General features: G+C 43.5%; 3 protein-coding genes across 3 annotated transcripts in view; 2 read left to right on the forward strand and 1 right to left on the reverse strand.

Annotated features, from left to right (window-relative positions):
• zfhx3b (zinc finger homeobox 3b) overlaps positions 1–13093 on the forward strand; it is a 115343-nt gene extending 102250 nt beyond the window's left edge. The window contains exons 7-8 of the mRNA XM_080765073.1: positions 1–4580; positions 6052–13093. The exon at positions 1–4580 is cut by the window's left edge and continues 1132 nt beyond it. Coding sequence (XP_080621199.1) covers positions 1–4580; positions 6052–7859 — 6388 coding nt within the window. The 3' untranslated portion in view covers positions 7860–13093. The remainder of the gene's footprint in view (positions 4581–6051) is intronic.
• LOC308331553 (small ribosomal subunit protein uS12m-like) overlaps positions 1–22234 on the forward strand; it is a 265229-nt gene that overhangs the window by 126655 nt on the left and 116340 nt on the right. The window lies entirely within an intron of this gene.
• Positions 20268–21677, reverse strand: LOC308314869 (CD9 antigen-like; the record flags this gene model as incomplete). The annotated part of the gene is made up of 2 exons (XM_080762631.1): positions 20268–20414; positions 21006–21677. 2 exons carry the CDS (start codon positions 21675–21677, stop codon positions 20268–20270), a joined length of 819 nt encoding a protein of 272 aa, XP_080618757.1.

Raw genomic sequence — 22234 nt, forward strand, 5'->3', positions numbered from 1 at the left:
TAACTCTTCAGTGAGCTGCCACCCGTCACCCTCTGAGAACCACGAGTCAAAAAAGAAGAAGTTTGCTGATATGTTGTCCGCTAGGGGACAGCAGCAGCAGCAGCAACAGCAGCAACAACAACAACAACAACAGCAGCAACAGCAGCAGCAACAGCAGCAGCAACAGCAGCAGCTCCAGCTGGCTCAAGCCCAAGCCCAAGCTCAAGCCCAGCTTCAGCAAGAGCTACAGCAGCAGGCTGCCCTCATCCAATCACAGCTCTTCAATCCAGCACTTCTCCAGCACTTCCCCATGACCGCTGAGTCTCTTCTCCCCCTGCAGCAGCAGCAGCTGCTCTTCCCCTTCTACATCCCTGGCGCCGAGTTCCAGCTCAACCCGGAGATAAACCTCAACAGCTTGGCAGGCTCGTCCACCTCTTCGCTGCTGGAGGACCTGAAGAACTCTGCCCAGCAGGCTCAGCAGAGTTGCCTGCAGCAGCAGCTGATGCATCACCATCTTCAGCAACAGCATCAGCAACAGCAACAACAACAGCATCAACAACAGCAACAACAACAACAACAACAGCAACAACAACAACAACAACATAAACAGCAGCAGCAACAGCAGCAGCAGCAGCAACAACATGCCCAGGCCCAGGCTCAGGCCCAGAGTCAGATGGCCTTACTGCAACAAAGTGCTTCTATCCTCCAGCAGGCTGAAAGGAAACAGAGACTTCCTTCCTCCCACAATGAGAAAGACAGGGAAATGCAAAGAGACACAGCTGAGAAAACCGACGAACATGTCATTAAAGACCCTACAGACAACAAGGCGAAAGAGAAGCAGGATACACAGCAGACTTCAATCAACGCAAATCATGATGCTGGCTTGCTGCCACCGAGGATTGCCTCAGATGCTCGTGGAAATGCTACCAAAGCTCTCCTGGAGAATTTTGGCTTTGAGTTAGTGATTCAATACAATGAAAACAAGCAGAAAGCTCAGAAAAAAGCAACCATGACTGTCACTGGACCCATGACTGGACCCACAGGATCAAGTGGTCCTGCGGGTGGAATAACAAGAGTGGTGGATCCTATTGAGGGGCTAGAGAAACTGGAATGTGAAGCCTGTGGCAAGCTGTTTTCAAACATACTAATTCTAAAGAGCCACCAGGAGCATATTCACCAGGCCTTTTTTCCATTTCGATCCCTGGAGAGATTTGCCAAGGAATACAGAGAGCAGTACGATAAACTCTATCCGCTAAGGCCCCCGACTCCAGAGGCTGCGCCCGCTCCTCCCCCGCCTCCACCTCCCCCGCCTCCTCCACCTCTACCTCCGCCTCCGCCCCAGAGAGCCCCGACACCAAACATCCCTGTCTCTGCTCCCTCGCATACTCCTCCGACCGTACCACAGCCCCCACAGCCCCAAGTCACCATGGCACAGATCATGCCGATGGATTTCGCCTCTTTCTCTCCGCTCATGATGCAGTCGATGGGTCTCCAGTCGCTGCCCCAGCAGTTAACCCCCCAGCAGATGCAGTCTATCGAGTCAGGCCTGGCCTCAGACCTGGCTCAGCTCTATCAGCAGCAGCTCACGCCGGCCATGCTGCAGCAACAGCAGAACAAGAGGCCGCGGACGCGGATCACCGATGACCAGCTGAGGGTCCTGAGGCAGTACTTTGACATCAACAACTCTCCCAATGAAGATCAGATCAAAGAAATGGCAGACAAGTCAGGCCTGCCTCAGAAAGTCATCAAGCACTGGTTCAGAAACACCCTGTTCAAAGAGCGCCAGCGAAACAAAGACTCACCGTACAATTTCAATAACCCACCAATAACTACTCTAGAAGATACCAAAATTGACTCAAAGCCCCCTTCCCCTGAGCCCCTGAAACATGCACACGAGTGCTATGGAAGTAAGAGATCATCCAGAACCAGGTTCACTGACTACCAGCTAAGAGTGCTTCAAGACTTTTTCGATGCAAATGCATATCCTAAAGATGATGAGTTTGAGCAGCTCTCCAACCTTCTGAGCCTGCCAACTCGAGTTATTGTTGTTTGGTTCCAGAATGCTCGCCAGAAGGCCAGGAAGAATTATGAAAACCAAGGAGATGGGTCAAAAGAAGGTGAGCGCCGAGAACTGTCGAATGACCGCTATATTCGGACCACGAATCTGAATTACCAGTGCAAGAAATGTAGTCTGGTTTTCCAGCGTATATTTGACCTAATAAAACACCAAAAGAAGCTTTGTTACAAAGATGAAGATGACGATGGGCAGTATGACAGCCAAAACGAAGATTCAATGGATCTTTCACATGAATACTACACCCCCTCTGGGTCCTCCTGTCACACTCCAATGCCTTCCTCCTCTAGCCTCTGCCCCCTCCCTCCCTCCACATCAGCCTTCTCACACCTCTCGTCTTCTGAGAAGGAAGAGGCATCACCAGCTAACACCTCAAACTCTTTTGACGAGAAACCTAAACATTTACCAGAAATGTCTGCTGATCCAAGAGAGAACCAAGCTACTATTAAACAGGAAATTATGCATCAGCCCCAATCTGACACTCAGCATCATAGACCTCAAAGAGAGGAGAAGAGTCAAACAGTCCTGAAGTCCATAAAGCATTCATCTCCTTCCTTCTCTCAACAGCAGCAGCAGCAGCAGCAGTGTGGTCCCTCTGCATCTCAGACAAGCCAGGCCTCCTCTCAAAGCTCCCACATGAGCCTCGCCCACCTGACCGCTGCCCAACAACAGCAAATGGCACAGCAGATGATTCCTTACCAGTGTGAGCAGTGCAAAATTGGCTTCCCCTCTTTTGAGCATTGGCAGGAACACCAGCAATTACACTTCCTCTCTGTCCAAAATCAGTTCATTCACCCTCAATTCATGGACCGCACAATGGACATGCCTTTCATGCTGTTTGATCCCAGCAATCCGCTTTTGGCAAGCCAGCTCCTCTCCGGGGCCATGCCACAGATTCCCAGCAGCTCTGCTACCTCGCCATCCACTCCTACCTCCACCATGAACTCCTTGAAGAGGAAGTTGGAGGAGAAGGCTGGCACGAGCCCAGGAGAGAATGACAGCACCAACAGCGGAGAGGAGCCACAGAGGGATAAGCGTCTCAGGACCACCATTACACCTGAGCAGCTGGAGATCTTATATCAGAAGTACCTGTTAGATTCCAACCCCACACGAAAAATGCTTGACCACATAGCTCATGAGGTGGGACTTAAAAAGAGAGTAGTGCAAGTGTGGTTCCAAAACACAAGAGCCAGGGAGCGGAAAGGCCAGTTTAGGGCAGTAGGACCGGCTCAAGCTCACCGTAGGTGCCCATTTTGCCGGGCTCTTTTCAAAGCAAAAACTGCCCTTGAGGCACATATTCGCTCCCGTCATTGGCACGAGGCCAAACGAGCTGGCTACAATCTAGCACTCACTGGAATGCTGTGTGATCAGGAAGGGTTGCAACTGAAAATGGATCCTCTGGATATCTCCAGTTACTCCCAACTCATGCCCTCTAACAACGACGGACAAAGCTCCTCCCTGTCACCAGTGAGCAAAATCATGGATTTGTCTCCCCGGGCCCTATTGAGTCCATCTTCCATCAAAGTCGAGGGGATGGAGGACTTTGAGAGTCCAACGATGTCCTCTGTGAACCTCAGCTTTGATCAGAGTAAACTCGATAATGACGACTGTTCCTCTGTGAACACAGCCATCACAGACACAACCACTGGTGATGAGGCCAATGCTGACAATGACAGTGCTGATATAAAGCACAACCAAATCAGTGGCGAGTTCCCGTTTAAGTCTGGGAGCGCAGTCGCCCTCCTTGAAAATGATGACCAGATGTCCTCTGGGTTGGTGAGCCCTGCAACAAGCTATTACGCCAAGGACTATGAAAATGAAAATATAATTGACTACAGTGAGACCTCCAGCATGGCTGACCCCTGCTCTCCAAGCCCTGGTGCTTCAGGCAGCAGGAGCATTGACAGTGGAGACCGTCCTGGCCAAAAGCGCTTCAGAACTCAGATGACTAACCTCCAGCTGAAATTGCTTAAGTCTTGCTTTAATGACTACAGGACACCCACCATGCTAGAATGCGAGGTGCTTGGTAATGACATTGGACTTCCAAAGAGGGTGGTTCAGGTGTGGTTTCAGAATGCCCGTGCCAAGGAGAAGAAGGCCAAGCTTAGCATGGCCAAGCACTTTGGAATTAATCATACATCATACGAGGGGCCGAAGACTGAGTGCACATTGTGTGGCGTCAAGTACAGTGCCCGTCTCTCTGTTCGTGATCACATTTTCTCCCAGCAACACATCTCTAAGGTGAAGGACACCATTGGGAGCCAGCTAGATAAGGAGAAAGAGTACTTTGACCCAGCCACCGTTCGCCAACTTATGGCCCAGCAAGAAATGGACCGCATCAAGAAGGCCAACGAGGTCCTGGGATTGGCGCAGCAGCAAGCCATGCAGCAGCAGGGCCTGTTCGATAACCCTGCAATGCAGGCTTTGAATCTACAGTCAGCCTATCCAAATCTGCAAGGGATACCCCCTGTCCTCCTGTCAGGGGTGGGTAGCCCCTCACTACCCAACTTTAACTCATCGAATTCAGGTACGTCTTGGTGGATGTTGCAAATAGATTTTCTGAAGGGCAGGACTCATAAAGGGAAACTGTGCTTTTAACTAAACTATATGAACCCAAAATATATATGCTAATATAAACTAGCTGCTAATGACATTATTTATCAGTACTTTAGGAATTCAACTGATCAATTAGAGAATTAAAACGACTTCCAGTCTTTAATGTTTTCATTAACACTTCACATTGTTATTAATGATAATATTAATGAATATAGCAACTGTACCTAATGTGCAAATATAGTAAACAAAATAATATAATTGTAATTAAAAGAGTTTTACTTTTAGCAAGAGTAAACATACCAACATTGATAGAGCAATATTCAGTATTGCACAACATACACTCTATCTAACAACAGTATAAAAATAGAGGTAGGTACTGTAAGTGCTTACTGTACTTACTGTAATGACTGTAAATAAATATGATTTAACAACTCTAAATAGAGAAGCGTTGTGTGATATTCGTTGGTATGGGAGAATAGTAAATGTCACTGAATACTAATGGATCACTCTACACTTAAGCTACTTTGACCTTGTGGACATGATCTGAGCTTGACCTAATTATTGTACTGATTAAGCTTTTCTATAAGTCTGCGTAAAGGTCAGTAATAGACCTCTGCTTTCAGCCAACGGCTGATTTTATCATAATTTATTGTTGTACAAATAAGATTACAATCACCTGTAATATTTAAAAGTACTCACATGTTTTACTCAAGTAAAAGTATCAATACTGCAATGTAGAAATAAGTCAGAAAGTAAAAGTCCGGAAGTAAAAGTGCAAAAGTATTGGTATAAAAATGTACTTTTGATACCAATGTAGCCTCGGCCGGGAGGCGAACCCGGGTTCCCCATTCCACAGGCAGAATGTCCCATTTCACAAGTTTGTGATTGTATAAAGATCTTTGGGACACATTGTGAGCTTGTAAATCCGCTCTTTTCAAATGGGCAAAATGTATATATGGCTGAAGTGGTTAATGTATGTTTTACTAATAATAATAATAATCAAACAACAACGTCTACAAAATAACTAGGAACTAAAATTGGCAAATAATTGTAGTGGGTACTAAAAAGTACAATATTTGCCTCTGATATGTACTGTGTGGAGTAGAAGTGAAAGTACTGAAAATTGGAAATACTCAGCACTTGCGTATTAATGTACTTAGTTACGTTTCCACCACTTAGCCCATTTTGGGCGGGAACCCCTTTTGGTGTTAGCGTTACGTTATATGCTTTAGCTATTGGAAAAATAGCAGATCTACAAGCTCATAGCGCGCCACCGAGTGGCGCGCTACGAGCTTGTAGATCTGCTATTTTTGAAAAATCGAAGAACGACTGACATAGAAAGATAGCTTTTTCAGAAAACTGTCATTTTCAAAGGGACATTTTTAGAATCTGATCTCAGGTCAAAGTGGGTTAATTAATTCTACTCTTTTCCTGTTTTCCAGCTTTAACTTCCCCCAAACCTCCCAACCTGCTGAACATGGTTCCCGGTGCCAGTGCTCCCTCACCCAGCCTCCCCACGTCTGGACTCCCCAACAAGCCTCCCTCCTCATCGTCCATGGTCTCCTCCAGCCCGTCTCACCAGACCAGCTCATCCGTGTCCCATTCCAGCTCCGCCTCCTCCGCCACCGCCGCCGTATCCACCTCCTCGACCGCCCACGCGGGGGGCTCCTCCTCCTCCTCCTCCCGGCCCGAACACCCCAAAGAGCGTCTTCATGGCGCCGAGAGGCTACGAGAGAAGGAGAGACAACACAGGGAGAAGGCAGAGAAGTCGTCCCACGCGCCGTCTTCGACGGGAAGCACGCCGGCCACCCCTTCCACTTCCGCTGCCAGTGCCAAGAAGGAGAAAGCGGACCCGGCCGTACCCGCTACGTCCATGCCAACGCCTGGCATGGAGTACGTGGTGGACCCGGCTCAGCTGCAGGCGCTGCAGGCGGCTTTGGCATCGGATCCCACGGCTCTGCTCACCAGTCAGTTCCTTCCCTACTTCATGCCTGGCTTTTCTCCGTATTATGCCCCACAGATGGGGGGGCTCCAGGGGGCATACATGCAGCCCATGTATGGCATGGAGAGCCTCTTTCCCTACAACCCAACATTGTCCCAAGCATTAATGGGCCTGTCGCCAGGGTCCCTGCTTCAGCATTACCAGCAATATCAGCAGAGCTTGCAGGAGGCACTGCAGCAGCAACAGCGGCAGCTTCAGCAGATCCAGCAACCCAAAGCGAGTCAAACTCCTGTTCCCCCTCAACCCTCGGGGGACCGCAAAGAATCTGCCAAAGATCCAGTGAAATCAGAGGAGCATAAAGGCAACCCCCATAGTGAAACCTCCACCTCCTCCTCCTCCTCCTCCCACAATAAACTACATTCTGAGCAGAACGAGATGGGGGGCAAAGTTGTGGACCCCCACCTAGACCAGTACATCATCCCCAAAGTGCAGTATAAGCTGGCATGCCGCAAGTGTCAAGCGGTCTTCAACAAGGAAGAAGCGGCTATTACCCACCTTAAATCTGTCTGCTTCTTCGGTCAGTCTGTGGCAAACCTGCAAGAGATGCTGTTGCGCGTCCCCAGTGGTGGCGGCGCCGGGGCGGGAAGTCTCTACGACTGCCTGGCCTGCGACACCACGTTGGATGGGGAGAAAGCACTCGGTCAACACCTGGAGTCGGCCTTGCACAAACACAGAACAATCAAGCGATCAGCCAGAAATGCCAAAGAGCACGCTACTAGTTTATTACCTCACTCTTCAGCCTGTTTCCCCAGTCCTAACACCGCATCTACCTCGCAGGCTGCCACTCATCCCATCAGCAGCCCCCCTCCCCCGCCAGCATCGTCAGCCTCCATGCCATCCTCTGCCGTCTCCTCCTCGTCCCTGTGCTCGTCCTCCTCCTCCTCTAGCGCCCCGGTCAACACCACAGCTGCCGGCAAACCCTCCTGGTCCCAGCAGGCCCCTTTCTCCTCCAGAGCTTTGTCTGGAAAGCCCAACAACGCCGCCACGCCCTCCTCCACCTCCTCCTCTTTTCCTCCAGTGTCCTCACCGTCAACGGTTACCTCAAGTTCATTGAGCACCTCAGGAGTTCAGACCTCGATACCAACAGACGTCTTTACCGACGAGTCTGACTCTGACAGCAGTCAGAAGTCAGCGGACAGGCTGGGCAGGACGGCGGAGGAGCCGCCGCAGCAGCCTAGCTGTCTCAAAGACAGTAGTAGTTGTAGTAGTAATCTTGCTAGTGTAGGAACAGACTCCATCAGATTGTAAAAGAGCTTTCAGTGATGGACAATATTTAAAAAACCCACAAAAGACAAAAAAAAATACACAAATGGTAAAAAAAAAAAAAAATACAAAAAAAATACAAAAAGCAGCGATGTTAAAAATACATTTAAAAGTATACAAACCAATTTCAGAAAAAGATGTGTAAAGACTAACTGCAATTCCAAAGCTTGTAACCAAAAATTTAAATGTTAGTGGATTGTTTTCCCATATCAACATGCTGGTTTTCTTTTTCTTTCCTTTTTCCAACTGAAATACATTCATACTAGGTGTGAGAATAGAAAAGAAAACTGCAGTTAAGTTTTGGGTTATGATAGAGGAACGCTGTACTGTATGGCAACGGACTGCCTCAAAGTTGATCAATGGCCCAAGAACCCTTACAACAAAAAACAAGTCAACAAGTTGTCCCTTTGTTTTATAATTATTTCTACTTAATAGCACAGTCTAAAAGCCAGTATGTACTGTATGGGAGAATAGTCTATCCGTTTTCTTGCTATTTAAGCATTCAAATACCAATGGCTTGCAAAAGTAAAGAATAATGTAATGTCTATTTTATTCTCAGGTCAACAGCTCACAGATGTTTTTCTGTTACAGAAATCCATGTTTTACACCTTTTGTTCCAGGAGAAGAACATTGTTTTTATTTTTTATTTAATTTTGTATTTCCTTTTCTTTTTCAGAAATTGATGATTTAATGACAGAAAGTTTTAAAAATTAATGAAATTATAATTAAAACATAGTTTCTGGGCATTCAAAAAGGGTAGTTGATTTGCTGGTTTTAACATTTGGAAACCTCTTAAAAGGGGTCAATTAGAAATCCTATTTCACCCAGACAAAGAGAGCATTGCAGACATGTTGACGGGCGATAAAACGATTTTTGATATATATAAAAAAAAACACTTTCTGTATTTATGATAGTGAACATTTTTGGTGTTAAGTAGATTGTTGCATTGGAATTGAATTTAAACAGTATGGTAGACTGAAAAATCTTTGTGTACATTTAGCTTTTGTATCGTCCAACTTTAAGACGCTTCATTTGATGTTGTCTTAGTCATTCCGATTAGACTAGATTATGGACAGGTAACTTATCTAAACTTTTATTTCTGTCTTATTCTCAGCTTCTTGACAAATATTCACCCACATGCGCCTCTTCTGACAAAGGCAGGATCCTCTAGAAATTATTTTAGTTTTATGGTTTGGTTAGTGCAACACTAACCACAAAGATCCGGGGGTGAAAATTTTACAAATCTTTTAATTTAATTTTGTGTTACCTTTGTGCACTTACCACTGTCTGACTCCTATTTCTCACTACTTGTTTCGCACTTATTTTCCTCTCGTCTCCTGTATTTGTAGATAATGGCGGTTGTTATGGCCCCTTGTGCACTACGAAACAGGTCTTTAGTTCTTCATGTAGTGTGGCTACAGTCTTTTTCAACTTTATTTTCATTTTGACTTTTTGTCATTGTCATAAATGAAAATGAAAAAAAGAATACTAATAATAATTCTCACGCTTTAAAACAAAAGAAAAATCCAAAGACGAAACACTTTCACCATTGGTGCATAAAGATGAGAAAAGAGGCTTCTTTATACTTGAGAATTTGTTGCTGTTTTTAGAGGAAAGGAAACAAAGTTTTAAAAGATAAAGGAGTACGCGTCAGAGTTGCCGTTTTTGCTTCTTTGCAAGCAAACGGGTGACTTTTGTACGTAAATACCAAGAATACCAAAAACCAAAAAGGGCCCCTGTCCTTGCATTGTGGAGTAGCACCGTTACAGAGCCATTGCAGTTTGTAAGATAGAGGTTATTAATCTTTGTTTGACTTTTCTGTCACATTCAAAAGTCCATTTTTTAAGAAAAATGTATAAGGTCTGGTCTTCGAGGACATACGTTTTGCTGCTAATGTAGAACTTTGAAAGAAAAAAAAAAAGAGTACGTAGATGCATGCTCATTTTGCTTTTGGCTAAGCTTTAACTAAAAACAAACAATAAACCATTTTCCTGCCTCTGCGACACCTTTTTTTTTTTCTTGTTGCAAATACGGAACTTTGAAGACTGTGAATAATATGTTCCAAAGGACATTTTGCCGATTTTCTTTTTGAACAGACCAATGTTTAAAGCCAATGATCTATAACGTTTGTAAAGAACAGTGCATTCCAAATATCACAATGGATTTTTTTTTTTTTTCTTAAGCAAGGACTGATTCTATTACATTTTATTTGCTTTTAAATTGTCATTCTTTCTCTCATTTCTAAAGTGACTGTAAGCTGTTGTGTAAATTTAGCATCATGGGTTTTGCTAAACAAAGTGACCTGGATATGTCATTTTGTGCTGGCATGGAACATTGCTGAGAATCCCTCCATCCAGTCAAGGTTGTTGCTCAACTTGTTAAAGCAAGTAATAGTGGTTACCAAAAAATGTATATAATACATCTGGTACTGATGCGTCTCATAGGTTTGGTGTCGTCATGCCTCTCAACTCACAACTAGTCTCAGAAGGAAATAATGGTTGTTTTGCTGAGGAGAGGTTGCCCTCTTCCTGGGAAATCCAGTTGCGATTTGCCCCAGGTGTCTGCAGGGTGCCACTTTCACGCACAACGTTGATTACAGGTTTTTAAGGGACGTCTTCATTCCAAAGCATTATGTCTGGAAAAAGCAGGAGTTTTTTTTTCCTTTTCTTTTTTTGAAGATGTCCCTTTGGTTTCAACTAGTTAAGAGGTATGTCACGCTTTCATGTCCAAAGAAGTCACCCAATCCATCTTGTTGCAGTGGAAATGGATACCCCCCCCCCACCCCTCATAGATAACTGATACACAAAATGTTTATTTAATTTCTTTATACCAAAACCAACATATTTAAATTTGTGAAGAACTGCTTTTTGGCCACTAGTGTATAGCAAGTGTATTCACCCTAATAAATAAAATGCGCAATCTCGAAAGTGTGTTAAAAGTGCTACGTCTTGCAGAGCAATGTGATTTGGTGTTAATACTTCAGCATGCTGTTGAAATTCGATTGATTTGGTCTGCAAGCTTGCCACTTCTCTAAAGTCCTGAATATTGTTCATAATGTATGTTCTTATTTTTGAGAATTCTAATGTTGTACAGTTTTTTCTTGGATACATTTGCTTTACTTTGATTTTACAAATAATGTGTCAGACATGTATTATTATTATTATTATTATTATTATTATTATTTTCTTATAAGTATTTGTATGTTATTTTAGTTTCTGTATATTACTTTTTCATATAAATTAACACTAGCTTTAATTTGAATCGCTGAAATTGAAGAGAGATAAACACGAAACAAAAAAACGACAACAAAACTTTATTTTATGACCTGGCCACTTTATGGTGTTGATAATGTTCTTTATATTTGTTGTCTTTATGACACTGTTTGATCTCTTATTTCCAAAGTGTACTCTTTGTTTGGGCTCTGTTGTGGAGGACAAAGTCACGGTCTCTACTTCAGATTCTGCCAGCATGGACTGTATGTGAGTTTGTATGTTTGTGCGTGTGTGTGTGTGCGTGTGTGTGTGTGTGTGTGTGTGTGTGTGTGTGTGTGTGTGTGTTTCATAAGAGCCAGCATCAATTACAAAAATTTTGGCATTTTATTTTATAATATACATAACACCAAAATGAACTGAACCACAAAAGCTGGATTATGAATACCTGAGATTTTGGAAAATCAAATTTTAAAGATAACAATAATCAAAAATTGAGGAGAATGACGATACCGAAGCACTGAGCAGTTTTTACTTTGATTGAATATGAATGTGGCCAAAGCTTTATGCAGTTGAAACAAAAAGAAAAAAAAATGGAAAAAAAAAAATACAATTTGTGCCCCAGATAAGTGTATATTTTATTGTGGCACGATAGGCGACAGTGGATAAATGGATCCACTGACTCACATTGGGATAAAACGTTACTTGATTTTAATGGACATTTACAAAGAGAGATAGACAAGGTTTTGCTGTCGAGGTCATCTTTTGCCCACTGTGAAAATGGACGTGTACCTGTATACAGATATAGATATATTTAAAACAAGACATCAACTTTTTTTTGTTTTGCGATGAAGAAGGAATGAAATGAAAAAACAAAAAGAAAGAAAAAAAAAAAACGAACTCTGGGAAACTGTTGGAGATGTTTGTTAGGAGGACATGAGAGGCTGTGGGGCGTTACACCAAAACTGGGCATGGGAGCCGCAAAGGCAGGCTCAACACAGCTTTAATATCACCTCCTTATTTGATTACTGACAACTCTGTAATGAGAATGGACTCTGGAACCAATGGACATGTGTGACACAGAGAGAAAGGTCTTTAGATGAAACTGAACTTAAGTGGCTACAGCTGCCTCCTCCTCCCTTTCTCTGTCTTGCTCTCTTTGTTTCTCCACGGCTCTGCGTCTGCTTCTGCTCTTTGATGGACGTTTTCCACATTTCAGGAAAGGACGGACAGAGATGCTTACTTCATTTCTCCCAGTTCATGTTGTTGCTACCTGTTTCATTTCCTTCGACTTGTCTCCCTGAATGACAAGTTAAAGCTCTCCAGTCAGACGGCGGCTCTCCCTGCTCTGTTTCATTACGTCATCTAAGAAGTGAAATGACTAACAGAGAAAAGGGGAAGGGTTCTTGACGCTGTCATTCTTAGAGAGAGGCAGTTACACTCTTAAAAAAAAGCGTATCAACCAAAATTAACAACCAAACTAACAAACAACCAAACAACCATTTGCTCCAATTTCAAAGATGAACTGTTACTTGGAGCTCTCTGTTCCTTTTGTGACTTCTGGTGCCACAATGTTTTTTTATGCATTTTATTTTCCTTTTTCTTTCCTTGAAATTATTCCTCCTCCGAGCCTCACAAGCATGGCTCTGTGGCTCCAGGCAGCCCAACCGAGGGTAGAAAAAAAAAACAGCCTTGCAATGTACAAAAAAGAGCAAGTTAAACCAAAAATGTTGTTCTTGATGTCTTTTCTATACTGTAGTCTTGTTAGCTTTTTTGTTACTGTAATTATATGATGAAGATTTCCAAACTGTACCAAATTACATGGAAACTAACATACATAAACCACATGGAACTTCAGACTTTTAAAGAAACTTTTGTCACAAAACCTTGTTGTCCTAGTTAAGTTGATTGTAGATGGTAATTGAATATACTCCTTTGAAAATATTTCATCAAGTATGTTTCTTGCTCATTGTGATACATTAAAAAAAAGTATGAGCAAAAATACAATGATTTTGAGTTTTTGACTCATGTTTGTGTGTTTTGGTATTCATAACGAGATTTGAGTTAGCTACAGCAGACTAGAACTGTCTTTTTCAATTACAAGTGGCTGTGTGAAATAAATTTAACTGAGACTTAAAAATAGTCTATATCAAGTAAAACTGGCAATATGTCATCCATCCATCCATCCATCTTCAACTGCTTATCCGTAGTCGGGTCGTGGGGGCAACAGCTCCACCAGAGTGCTCCAGACCTCCCTCTCCAGAGCAACATTAGTGACTCCTGGGGGATTCCGAGACGTTCCAAGGCCAGTGAGTCGACGTGTTTCCTCCAACTGCGCCTTGGTCTGCCCCGGGGTCTCCTCCCTGGCAATATGTCAGATGTTAGAATTATATACAATATGGATGGCTATACTATGAGATACTAGTATACAGAATGCGTTGAAGAAAGGCAGGTAACTGATTCTCAACGTGCGGCCTGGGGACCCTTAACGGATCTGTTAATTTAACACAGGATTTGTATTGGCCAAAATGTGAATCGGCCTGTGATATAACGCCACCAATATAAATCTGAATGAAGTTATCTTTAATTACATTATTATAAGTAATACTATTAGAGTTGTACTATTACTCGAACGCAAATAAAAGCTTGGGGGGGGGGGGGGGGGGGGAGATGCAATGCAAATGAAAGACATATACTGTGTATCCCTATTCCCTGACATAATTTTATAGCTAAACGGACAGAATTCTATTTTATTTGAATGATGAAACCCAGCTGCCATTAATAGTTGGAAATGGAAATGGAAATTGCGGAAATTGCGGAAATGGAAATTGCGGAAATGGTGGAAATTGAAATTGCGGAAATGCGAAAATGGAAATTGCGGAAATTGCGGAAATGGTAATTGCGGAAATTGTGGAAATGGTGGAAATGGAAATTGCGGAAATGGAAATTGAGGAAATTGCGGAAATGGTAATTTCAAAAAGACTGTTGTCAAATTAATATAAAAAAGTTTTTATACTGTTGTAAAATGTCAATTATACCATTTCATTCATCCAAAGAAATTACGTCACACTATGCTGTCATCAGAAAGTGAGAGAAAAGAATAATAGTAATAGCCTACATCAGAGATTAGACTGGTTCCAGGCCACAGATCCCCATCTGAAAAGATTTGTGTTGTGGTAATATGAAGAATATTAAATGTTTTGTTGTTGAAAATAGCGATGTATAGGGTTAAAATGGTACACTTTTGATACTAAATCATTTTGCTTGGGACCCCCTAGGGCCTAGCCTGGAACCACCTCAAGGACCCCAGTTTGAGACCAAATGGTATACTGATCAAGTTATAGAATATGGAGTATGCACATGCATGATGTTCTCATCAGGACACGCCCCCCTCATCTAGACTGAGTGGCAAAACATTGAGCAGGAGTGTTGGAGTTTGGAAGCGTTGGAAATCACTCAACCGTCCTGCGTACCACCTGTTTCTAAATGTCACATAATGCAGGAGGCAGCAAGCACTTCCAAACTCTGACACTATAATAATCAAATGCAGGGCATTTCTTGACAGAAAGTAGCTCATAACGTTTCTATGGTGGATTTTCATGAAACACAGACTTTGCAGATAGAGGATAATTCAAGCTTTTTGTAAGGCTGCAATGTTGGTGAGCTTAACATTGTTTAATGCAATCAGACAGGACTTTTCTGTTTGGATGAATGGACTGTCAAGGCCAGAAAGTAGTTTTTTGCCACTCAGTGGCTTCCAGGTATGATGATGTCACACGCATATTGGTTGGCCGTTGACCTAGCAAAGGATTAGCCAATCGCAGAGCAAACCCTCCAGGCTATGGGATGTTGTGAGCAAAGCAGGCTGATCAAGAGTTTTTGGTGGAAACTTCCAAACAAAATAATAAGATCTATACTGTAAAAGCCAGTAGGAAGTAGGAACACTAGCCATTGTAGCAAAGATTGACGCCTTACCTACCTGTGGATTGGGTTCCTTTGACACTCGGGGACACATAACAGGTAATAAATAACACGTTTGTTATTGGCAAGATGCTACAAGCTAGAGCAGGTGTGTTTGTTTGTTTGTTTGATTGATTGAAGAATGTATTAACAACAGTTTTTGAGAATTACAGTACATTTCAAGCACAACTCAATACAAGACTGTTAACTGTGGACGACACCATAAAGCATTACACTTGTTTACAATAGGGTCCACCATGTTCAATTCATCATAACAATATACACTAATCGTCATAGAGGTGGTAAAAAGCGGGAAAAAACATAGGCCTACAGTGGTGGGTGGGGGACTCAGAATTTCAGAATTTATGGGGTCCAGTTTCGAATAACCAAATAACCAATTTTGAACAATCTGGCTTTCATATCATATCAGGTGCTTTAATGGAAATTGCTCTCAGGAACAGCTCAACTGATTTTGTCCTCCTCGTGATGTGACGTCATCAATGTCACCCTACTTTGTATAATTCCTCCTCTTCTTCAGTCTTCAATTCCAAATTTGCATTTCCACTTTGTTTACAATGTCCACCATTGTTGATTTTCCAAGCTGGCATGGGATGGAAACAAGCCTGGTTTTACCTAGCATCAGTATTATAATTACTCAAATATTAAATAATCTGCATATCAGCACCCCCACCCCCTCAGCTAAAACTGCTTTCAAAGTCCAGAAAGAAATGACAAGGAATATCAGAGTGGTGATTGAGGCTCAAACCATTAGAAATAACTTTGAGGGACATAGACAATATGATATAAAATATTAAAAGCAGTTTTAAAATGCATGTTATTTGCGCTTTAAACCACCAACTAGCCAAACCACCCAAAGTGGAAGAGCACAGGTCTGCGCTAGCACAGGTATGGATTTTGAGCGTCTCTGCATAACTGAGGTTTCAAATTGACAAGCCCCTTTTGGGACCTTATTTACATTTTTTTTTGTATTTGGGTAGGGTAGGCGGTTCCAAATACAAAAACCAGCTGACTTAGGAGGGGGTGTACCTACGTTCCCTCAAACAAAACTAACACCAACTCCAACCCTAACCCCAAGCCTAAATCTAAACTGAGGGAACATATAGGGCCGAGGGAACATACAGACTCTACGTGGGAGACCTCACTCTCCATGAAAAGATGCCTGAGGTATACTGACAATCCTCTTGTGTCTTATGCAAGAGGTCTTAATAGTAATGATTGTCAAAGCTCTTGTTTAAATAGGTGACTACTGACTAGTGATTAAGCATCAAACCTATAGGATTGTAAATGTGATACATTGATTGCTGGATCTTAATTGCTTGCAATCACCTGTTAAACCCCATTAATTGCAAACAATTTTGTAAACATGTTTGTTAGAATATGAATATATGATATACATAAACATTTTGCATAATGTTACATATTTTCAAGGGAATACCTGGCTGCCTGTCTGCATCACAAGTCCACACTTGTGTACACAAGCTTCGAGGCTTCCAGGAATTGCTGTGAGATTTGATTGTTGGCACGTATGTCATCAAGTCAAATTGATGACATACGGTATATTAAAATGCCAAGAATTGCATTAACATTATCATAGGCTTAGGTCCACTTTTCTGTCACAAACTCGTTTGAGGAATGAGGGCAACTAGCAGCTTTTGCTGCTTTTATGTTCATTAGCACACATGGCAGATTTGCCATGTGTGTCGAAATGGTTACAAGTATGTTCTAGAAAGCGGTTCTACAGAGCTGTGTAATAGAAGTGTCGCCTCAATCTTTTTGCATTAGGCCTATACCTGGTAAAGCAGAATGTGACATTGGCAGCTGGAATGTGTACTGTGGCATAATATATGTATCAACCCAAAAAGCATGTTGTCGGACACATGCACTTGCATTAGACCTATAGACTATAGTAAGAATTGTGTGAGTAAAATGACTGTGTATGTTATGGCAGGAACTTATGGAAGTGTTGTAATGTTAGAGCATATATCTGGTAGTAGCTCAGTCGGTACTCGCCTTTCGACCCCAAGGTCATTGCATGGTTTCGATCCCAGGCACTGCATGCCAACGCGGCGTATGAGGCGCATGGCTTGATGTCGTGCGTTAAGTACTAGGAGCTGATTGTAGTTGTTCTCTCCCAGGGGTCTAGCACCTTGTAACGGGGATAGACTCCATCTCCCAGGGGTCTAGCACCTTGTAACGGGGATAGACTCCATCTCCCAGGGGTCTAGCACATTGTAACGGGGATAGACTCCATCTCCCAGGGGTCTAGCACCTTGTAACGGGGATAGACTCCATCTCCCAGGGGTCTAGCACATTGTAACGGGGATAGACTCCATCTCCCAGGGGTCTAGCACCTTGTAACGGGGATAGACTCCATCTCCCAGGGGTCTAGCACCTTGTAACGGGGATAGACTACATCTCCCAGGGGTCTAGCACATTGTGAAAGGGGATAGACTACATCTCCCAGGGGTCTAGCACATTGTAACGGGGACAGACTACATCTCCCAGGGGTCTAGCACCTTGTAACGGGGATAGACTCCATCTCCCAGGGGTCTAGCACATTCTAACGGGGACAGACTCCATCTCCCAGGGGTCTAGCACATTGTGAAAGGGGGATAGACTCCCGCACCCTGGCTGATACGGTAAAAAGCCTCTCTGACTTACTTACTTTACTTATGATGGTGACATTGTTTGAGTATAATCGAGCACAAGCCGAGAGTAGCAGAATAAATGCAACTTTTTGGCAGTGGATGCTGGAAATTATATTATTGCATGATGCAACATAATGTTCTTTTTTTGACAGCATGATCAAGTACCAGGAGGCAGTATAATATGGTCAATTAACCCATTCTGATCGGGAACCCATTCTGGTGTTAGCATCATGTTATGCTTTAGCTATTGAAAAACAGCAGATCTACAAGCTCATAGCGTGCCACCGAGTGGCGCGCTACGAGCTTGTAGGTCTGCTTTTTTTGAAAAATCGAAGAACGACTGACATTTTTTTAGAATCTGATCTCAGGTCAGAATGGGTTAATCAGACCAGTGTGTTGTCCAGTGGAAACCTCGTATGAATCTGATCTCAGGTCAGAATGGGTTAATAGTACTTACATCATCTGATGCAGTAGCTACAGTACAAGTACAGTAGCTCGTAGGAGGCAGGTGGGGCTGAGGGTTGGAAGACTAATATCTGACCAACTACTATACTTTTAACACCCATGGAGGCAGCAAAGTCTTATGCACACCTGATAGTCTCAGATAATACTACCATGGAGGACAATGTTCATGATCTGTCCTATGCACTGACTGGAAGCAACACACAAAGCTATATGCAACACAACAAAAGTACACCATCTGCTAAAATTCCAATGCGTAGGCATACCGTATCAGTACCAGTGGTTAGAAATTGAGTTTTAATCCCACTATAGGCCAGGATGAAGTGACTAACCTTTGTGAAATAATCCAGAATTGTGCTATGAAATGTAAATATCTGTCTATCTGTATTTATGTGTGTGTGTGGAAACAACAACAGTATCTGTCCAGGTGACTCTGTAACTGTGAGAGTGTAGCCTTAGCCTACTAGAAATGGAACCAAAGGACCCTTTTAGAACAATAAACTGTGAGACTGTACAAATGGACTGTTATGGGTCCATTTGGTTACACTCTCAGTCACCTGGACAAATCCCGATGTTGTTTACACACACGTCACACACACGACACACACACACACACACACACACACACACACACATTTCACATTTTTAGGCCATAGACTTGGCTGCCACTCTGTTTGTTAAAATGCTCTAAGTCTAAACAAACATTAGCAGGTGAATTAATTGACTTTATAGCTGGATAATATTTTTTTCCCTTTTTTTTTACCCCATTATTATTAGGAGTGCATTCTCCGGCAGCGGCAATGAGACGCAGCGCTGCCAGGGGGAGGGGCGGCATCTGCCGGGGAAGGTGATTGGATGATGACAGCTCCGTTCGGCGACCGCCGCTCCAGACGCCGCAACTGCCGGTAAGAGCCACAGCGCCACCAGGGGGAGGGGAGGGATTATGCACAATTCTGGAGATATAAGTACAGTACTGTACTTGAACTGGTATCCTGCCTCTGGCTATTGAGGTAGGGCAGTTTTCAGCGGTGCCAGAAGAATAGATTATGTAATGTACGTATACCTAAATGATGTGGAAAATGAATTTAATTTTATGTTTTATTGTACCCTGTATTATGATTTGAGGGTTCCACTGTTTGAGGCAATGGAACAAAGAAATCCTGATCTATTCTGGGAAGATGATGGACAGAAGTTAGACTGGTTATTTAATTATGAAGTATTTAGGACAGGCCAGTTTGTTTCTAGAGCCTCTGGAGTAGAAGACAATCCCAGCTCTTCAAGTAGGCTAATGGTGTATTTTATTTTATGTTGTATATTATTATGTAATCTGCCTTGTAAGGATCTGGAGTGTCAGTTTGGTATTCACTTGATCATTGTTTGCAAACCGTCATGTCGGTTTATTGTAATTGTTTATGTAAACTGTAAAAATTGTCCTGTAAGTCCATAATGGGCTGGGCTTCTTCGGAAGCATCAATCAATCAAACATTTTGCCATTTTGAAAATCATTTTAAAATAGTTAAACTAGCCAATCTGCATCAATTATTATATATTTTTTAAAGGTTTTATAAAATAGCAAATACGTTTAGGGATAAGGGTTAAGGGGTGGCACAAGATGTAGGCGTGGTTTTATTATTGCAGGCAGCATACTGCAATGCCAACGTTATGGCATTGTGACATACCGCTAGTCAATCAAACTGGTCTTATAGAGACCAATTCACAGAGGGGTGCCCTGGGCGCGGCCATTACTGAGGTGTAATCCATGGAGCAGGTGCTCCGTAGGCCAGGTGTAGCTAATCAGTGCTGCTGCGCTTAATGGTACACCTCAGTAATGGCCGCACCCAGGCAAGCCTCTGAATTTGTCTATAGAAAAGCATTTTTTTCTCCCCCACAGAGGTTGTGAATGAGAACGCTATTGCACTTGCCTTATGTATTTATATTGACCCACATGATGATACAACATTAGGCCATAGACTTGGCTGCCACTCTGTTTGTTAAAATGCTCTAAGTCTAAACAAACATTAGCAGGTGAATTAATTGACTTTATAGCTGGATAATAGTTTTTTCCCTTTTTTTTTTTTACCCCATTATTATTATTAGGAGTGCATTCTCCGGCAGCGGCAATGAGACGCAGCGCTGCCAGGGGGAGGGGCGGCATCTGCCGGGGAAGGTGATTGGATGATGACAGCTCCGTTCGGCGACCGCCGCTCCAGGCGCCGCAACTGCCGGTAAGAGCCACAGCGCTGCCCGGGGGAGGGGAGGGATTATGACACTCCACTGCCGCTGGCTTCGTAAGGTCTTGGCCTTGGACCTGTATAGGCGTCTTTAGGTCCTTTTTTATTGATATAAAACCATTATATATATTTTTTAATATATATATTTTTTTGGCCTTTCCTTCTTCAGCGATCATAGATGGATTTCGCACATACGCACTGCCGTTCACTTCCTTGTTTATGCGCCGGCAAAAAAAAAAAAACTTTAAATCTACAGCACTCTCCATGGTTTTGATCATAACGCCGATGTTCTGTGGTCATTTCTGACTTCAGCCATAACCTCGCTTGGAATATTAATGCTTATACAGACATATAAGACGAGGTATCCCCGGTTTTGGGGACTAATGGAAGGTGGGGCTTTTCAGAGTAACATCTGCCTCATCTGCGTGACACTCCAACGTCTTTTTATTATGAAGAATTCCTCTGCAAAAGTGTCAACACGGGCCAATTGTGTTCACATGGACACTGGACAATGTCGGACACACCGCAGTAGATTCGAACCCCCGGCTTCTGTGGTGGCAGACAGGCATTTTAACACTGTCACCACCTGCCACCTGCCACCTGAGCGCCTTTCTTGATATTTCTGATGAGTATAACGGTGCACACCAGGCCTGCGACCAGAACACCTCCAGTTCCGAAGAAGATGCCCATGACCACCGGCGCTTTGCTCTCGATGGCTCTTGGAATGACTGCAGGGCAGGCGGACACCCAAACGATGGGTTTGGGGCAAGTCTGTTTAACCTCATTCGTTTCCAACAAGCCCCCCAGGTAGCCACAACAATGGAACGCACTGTGGAAGAGTGTGAGGGTGACAGCGATGGCCGGGTCCTTCAGGGCCACATACAGAGCATACACGGTGCTGTAGAACTCCAACAGCTGGGCCCCAACCTCCTCTCTTTTGGCGTAAGCGAGCAGTCCGAGTACCACCACCGAGCCAGCGAGGACGTTCAGCAAAATGGCAAACAATCCGAGGCCCAATCGATTCTCCTTGTAGGCACTCAAGGCTCCAAAGGTGACCACACCCAGCAACACCGAACCCAGTGTAATCAGCACGGTCACACCGGCGACAAATGCACTTGTGCTGAACGTAGCCATTTCAAACAGGCCTTTGGTGTCATTGTTGAGTCTCAGCCACAAGCCAAGAGACAGCATGGCAATCCCCTCCAAAAGCAACACGGTGTTGAGAATGAGGAGGATCCATTTGGATAGCTTGCCGCATGCACCCAGCGCCATGATGATAAAGATCTTTCCCTTCTTTTGTCCTCCGTCTCCTCTCAGTGTCTTGGTTTGTCTGATTTATCACTATCTCAGACAACAAAAACCTTATTGGCAACTTAGCTAGAACAACCGATTGCTTGGAAATATTCTAACTGCAAACTTTCTTATTTGACTTTCATTATTATAGGGCATGTTTTGTGATGTCATTGTGTGATGGTGATGTGACGTCATTACGTACTGTATGCACAATGACATTTCTAAAACTTCTGCAAAAGCTATTATTTGAACCGCCGATCCGACCGCTATATGTCCAATATGGGCATGCCCATTGTCCATATATGGGCATGCCCATTGTCCATATATGGGCATGCCCATTGCCCATATATGGGCATGCCCATTGCCCATATACAGGACTGACTTCAAACTGGGCACGCGTATCAGTATTTTTCCCCAGCCTAAAACATGATCATTAGGAATCCTTCTACCCTAATGGCAAGGGATACACAACCACACGGCCGTTTATCCGGTCGGCTTCTCCTAACAAACCACTCCGTTAGCACACATCTCTCCAT

Source organism: Protomyctophum bolini, assembly GCF_963924005.1.
Source record: "Protomyctophum bolini genome assembly, chromosome: 1".
In the NCBI taxonomy this organism is placed as follows: domain Eukaryota; kingdom Metazoa; phylum Chordata; class Actinopteri; order Myctophiformes; family Myctophidae; genus Protomyctophum; species Protomyctophum bolini.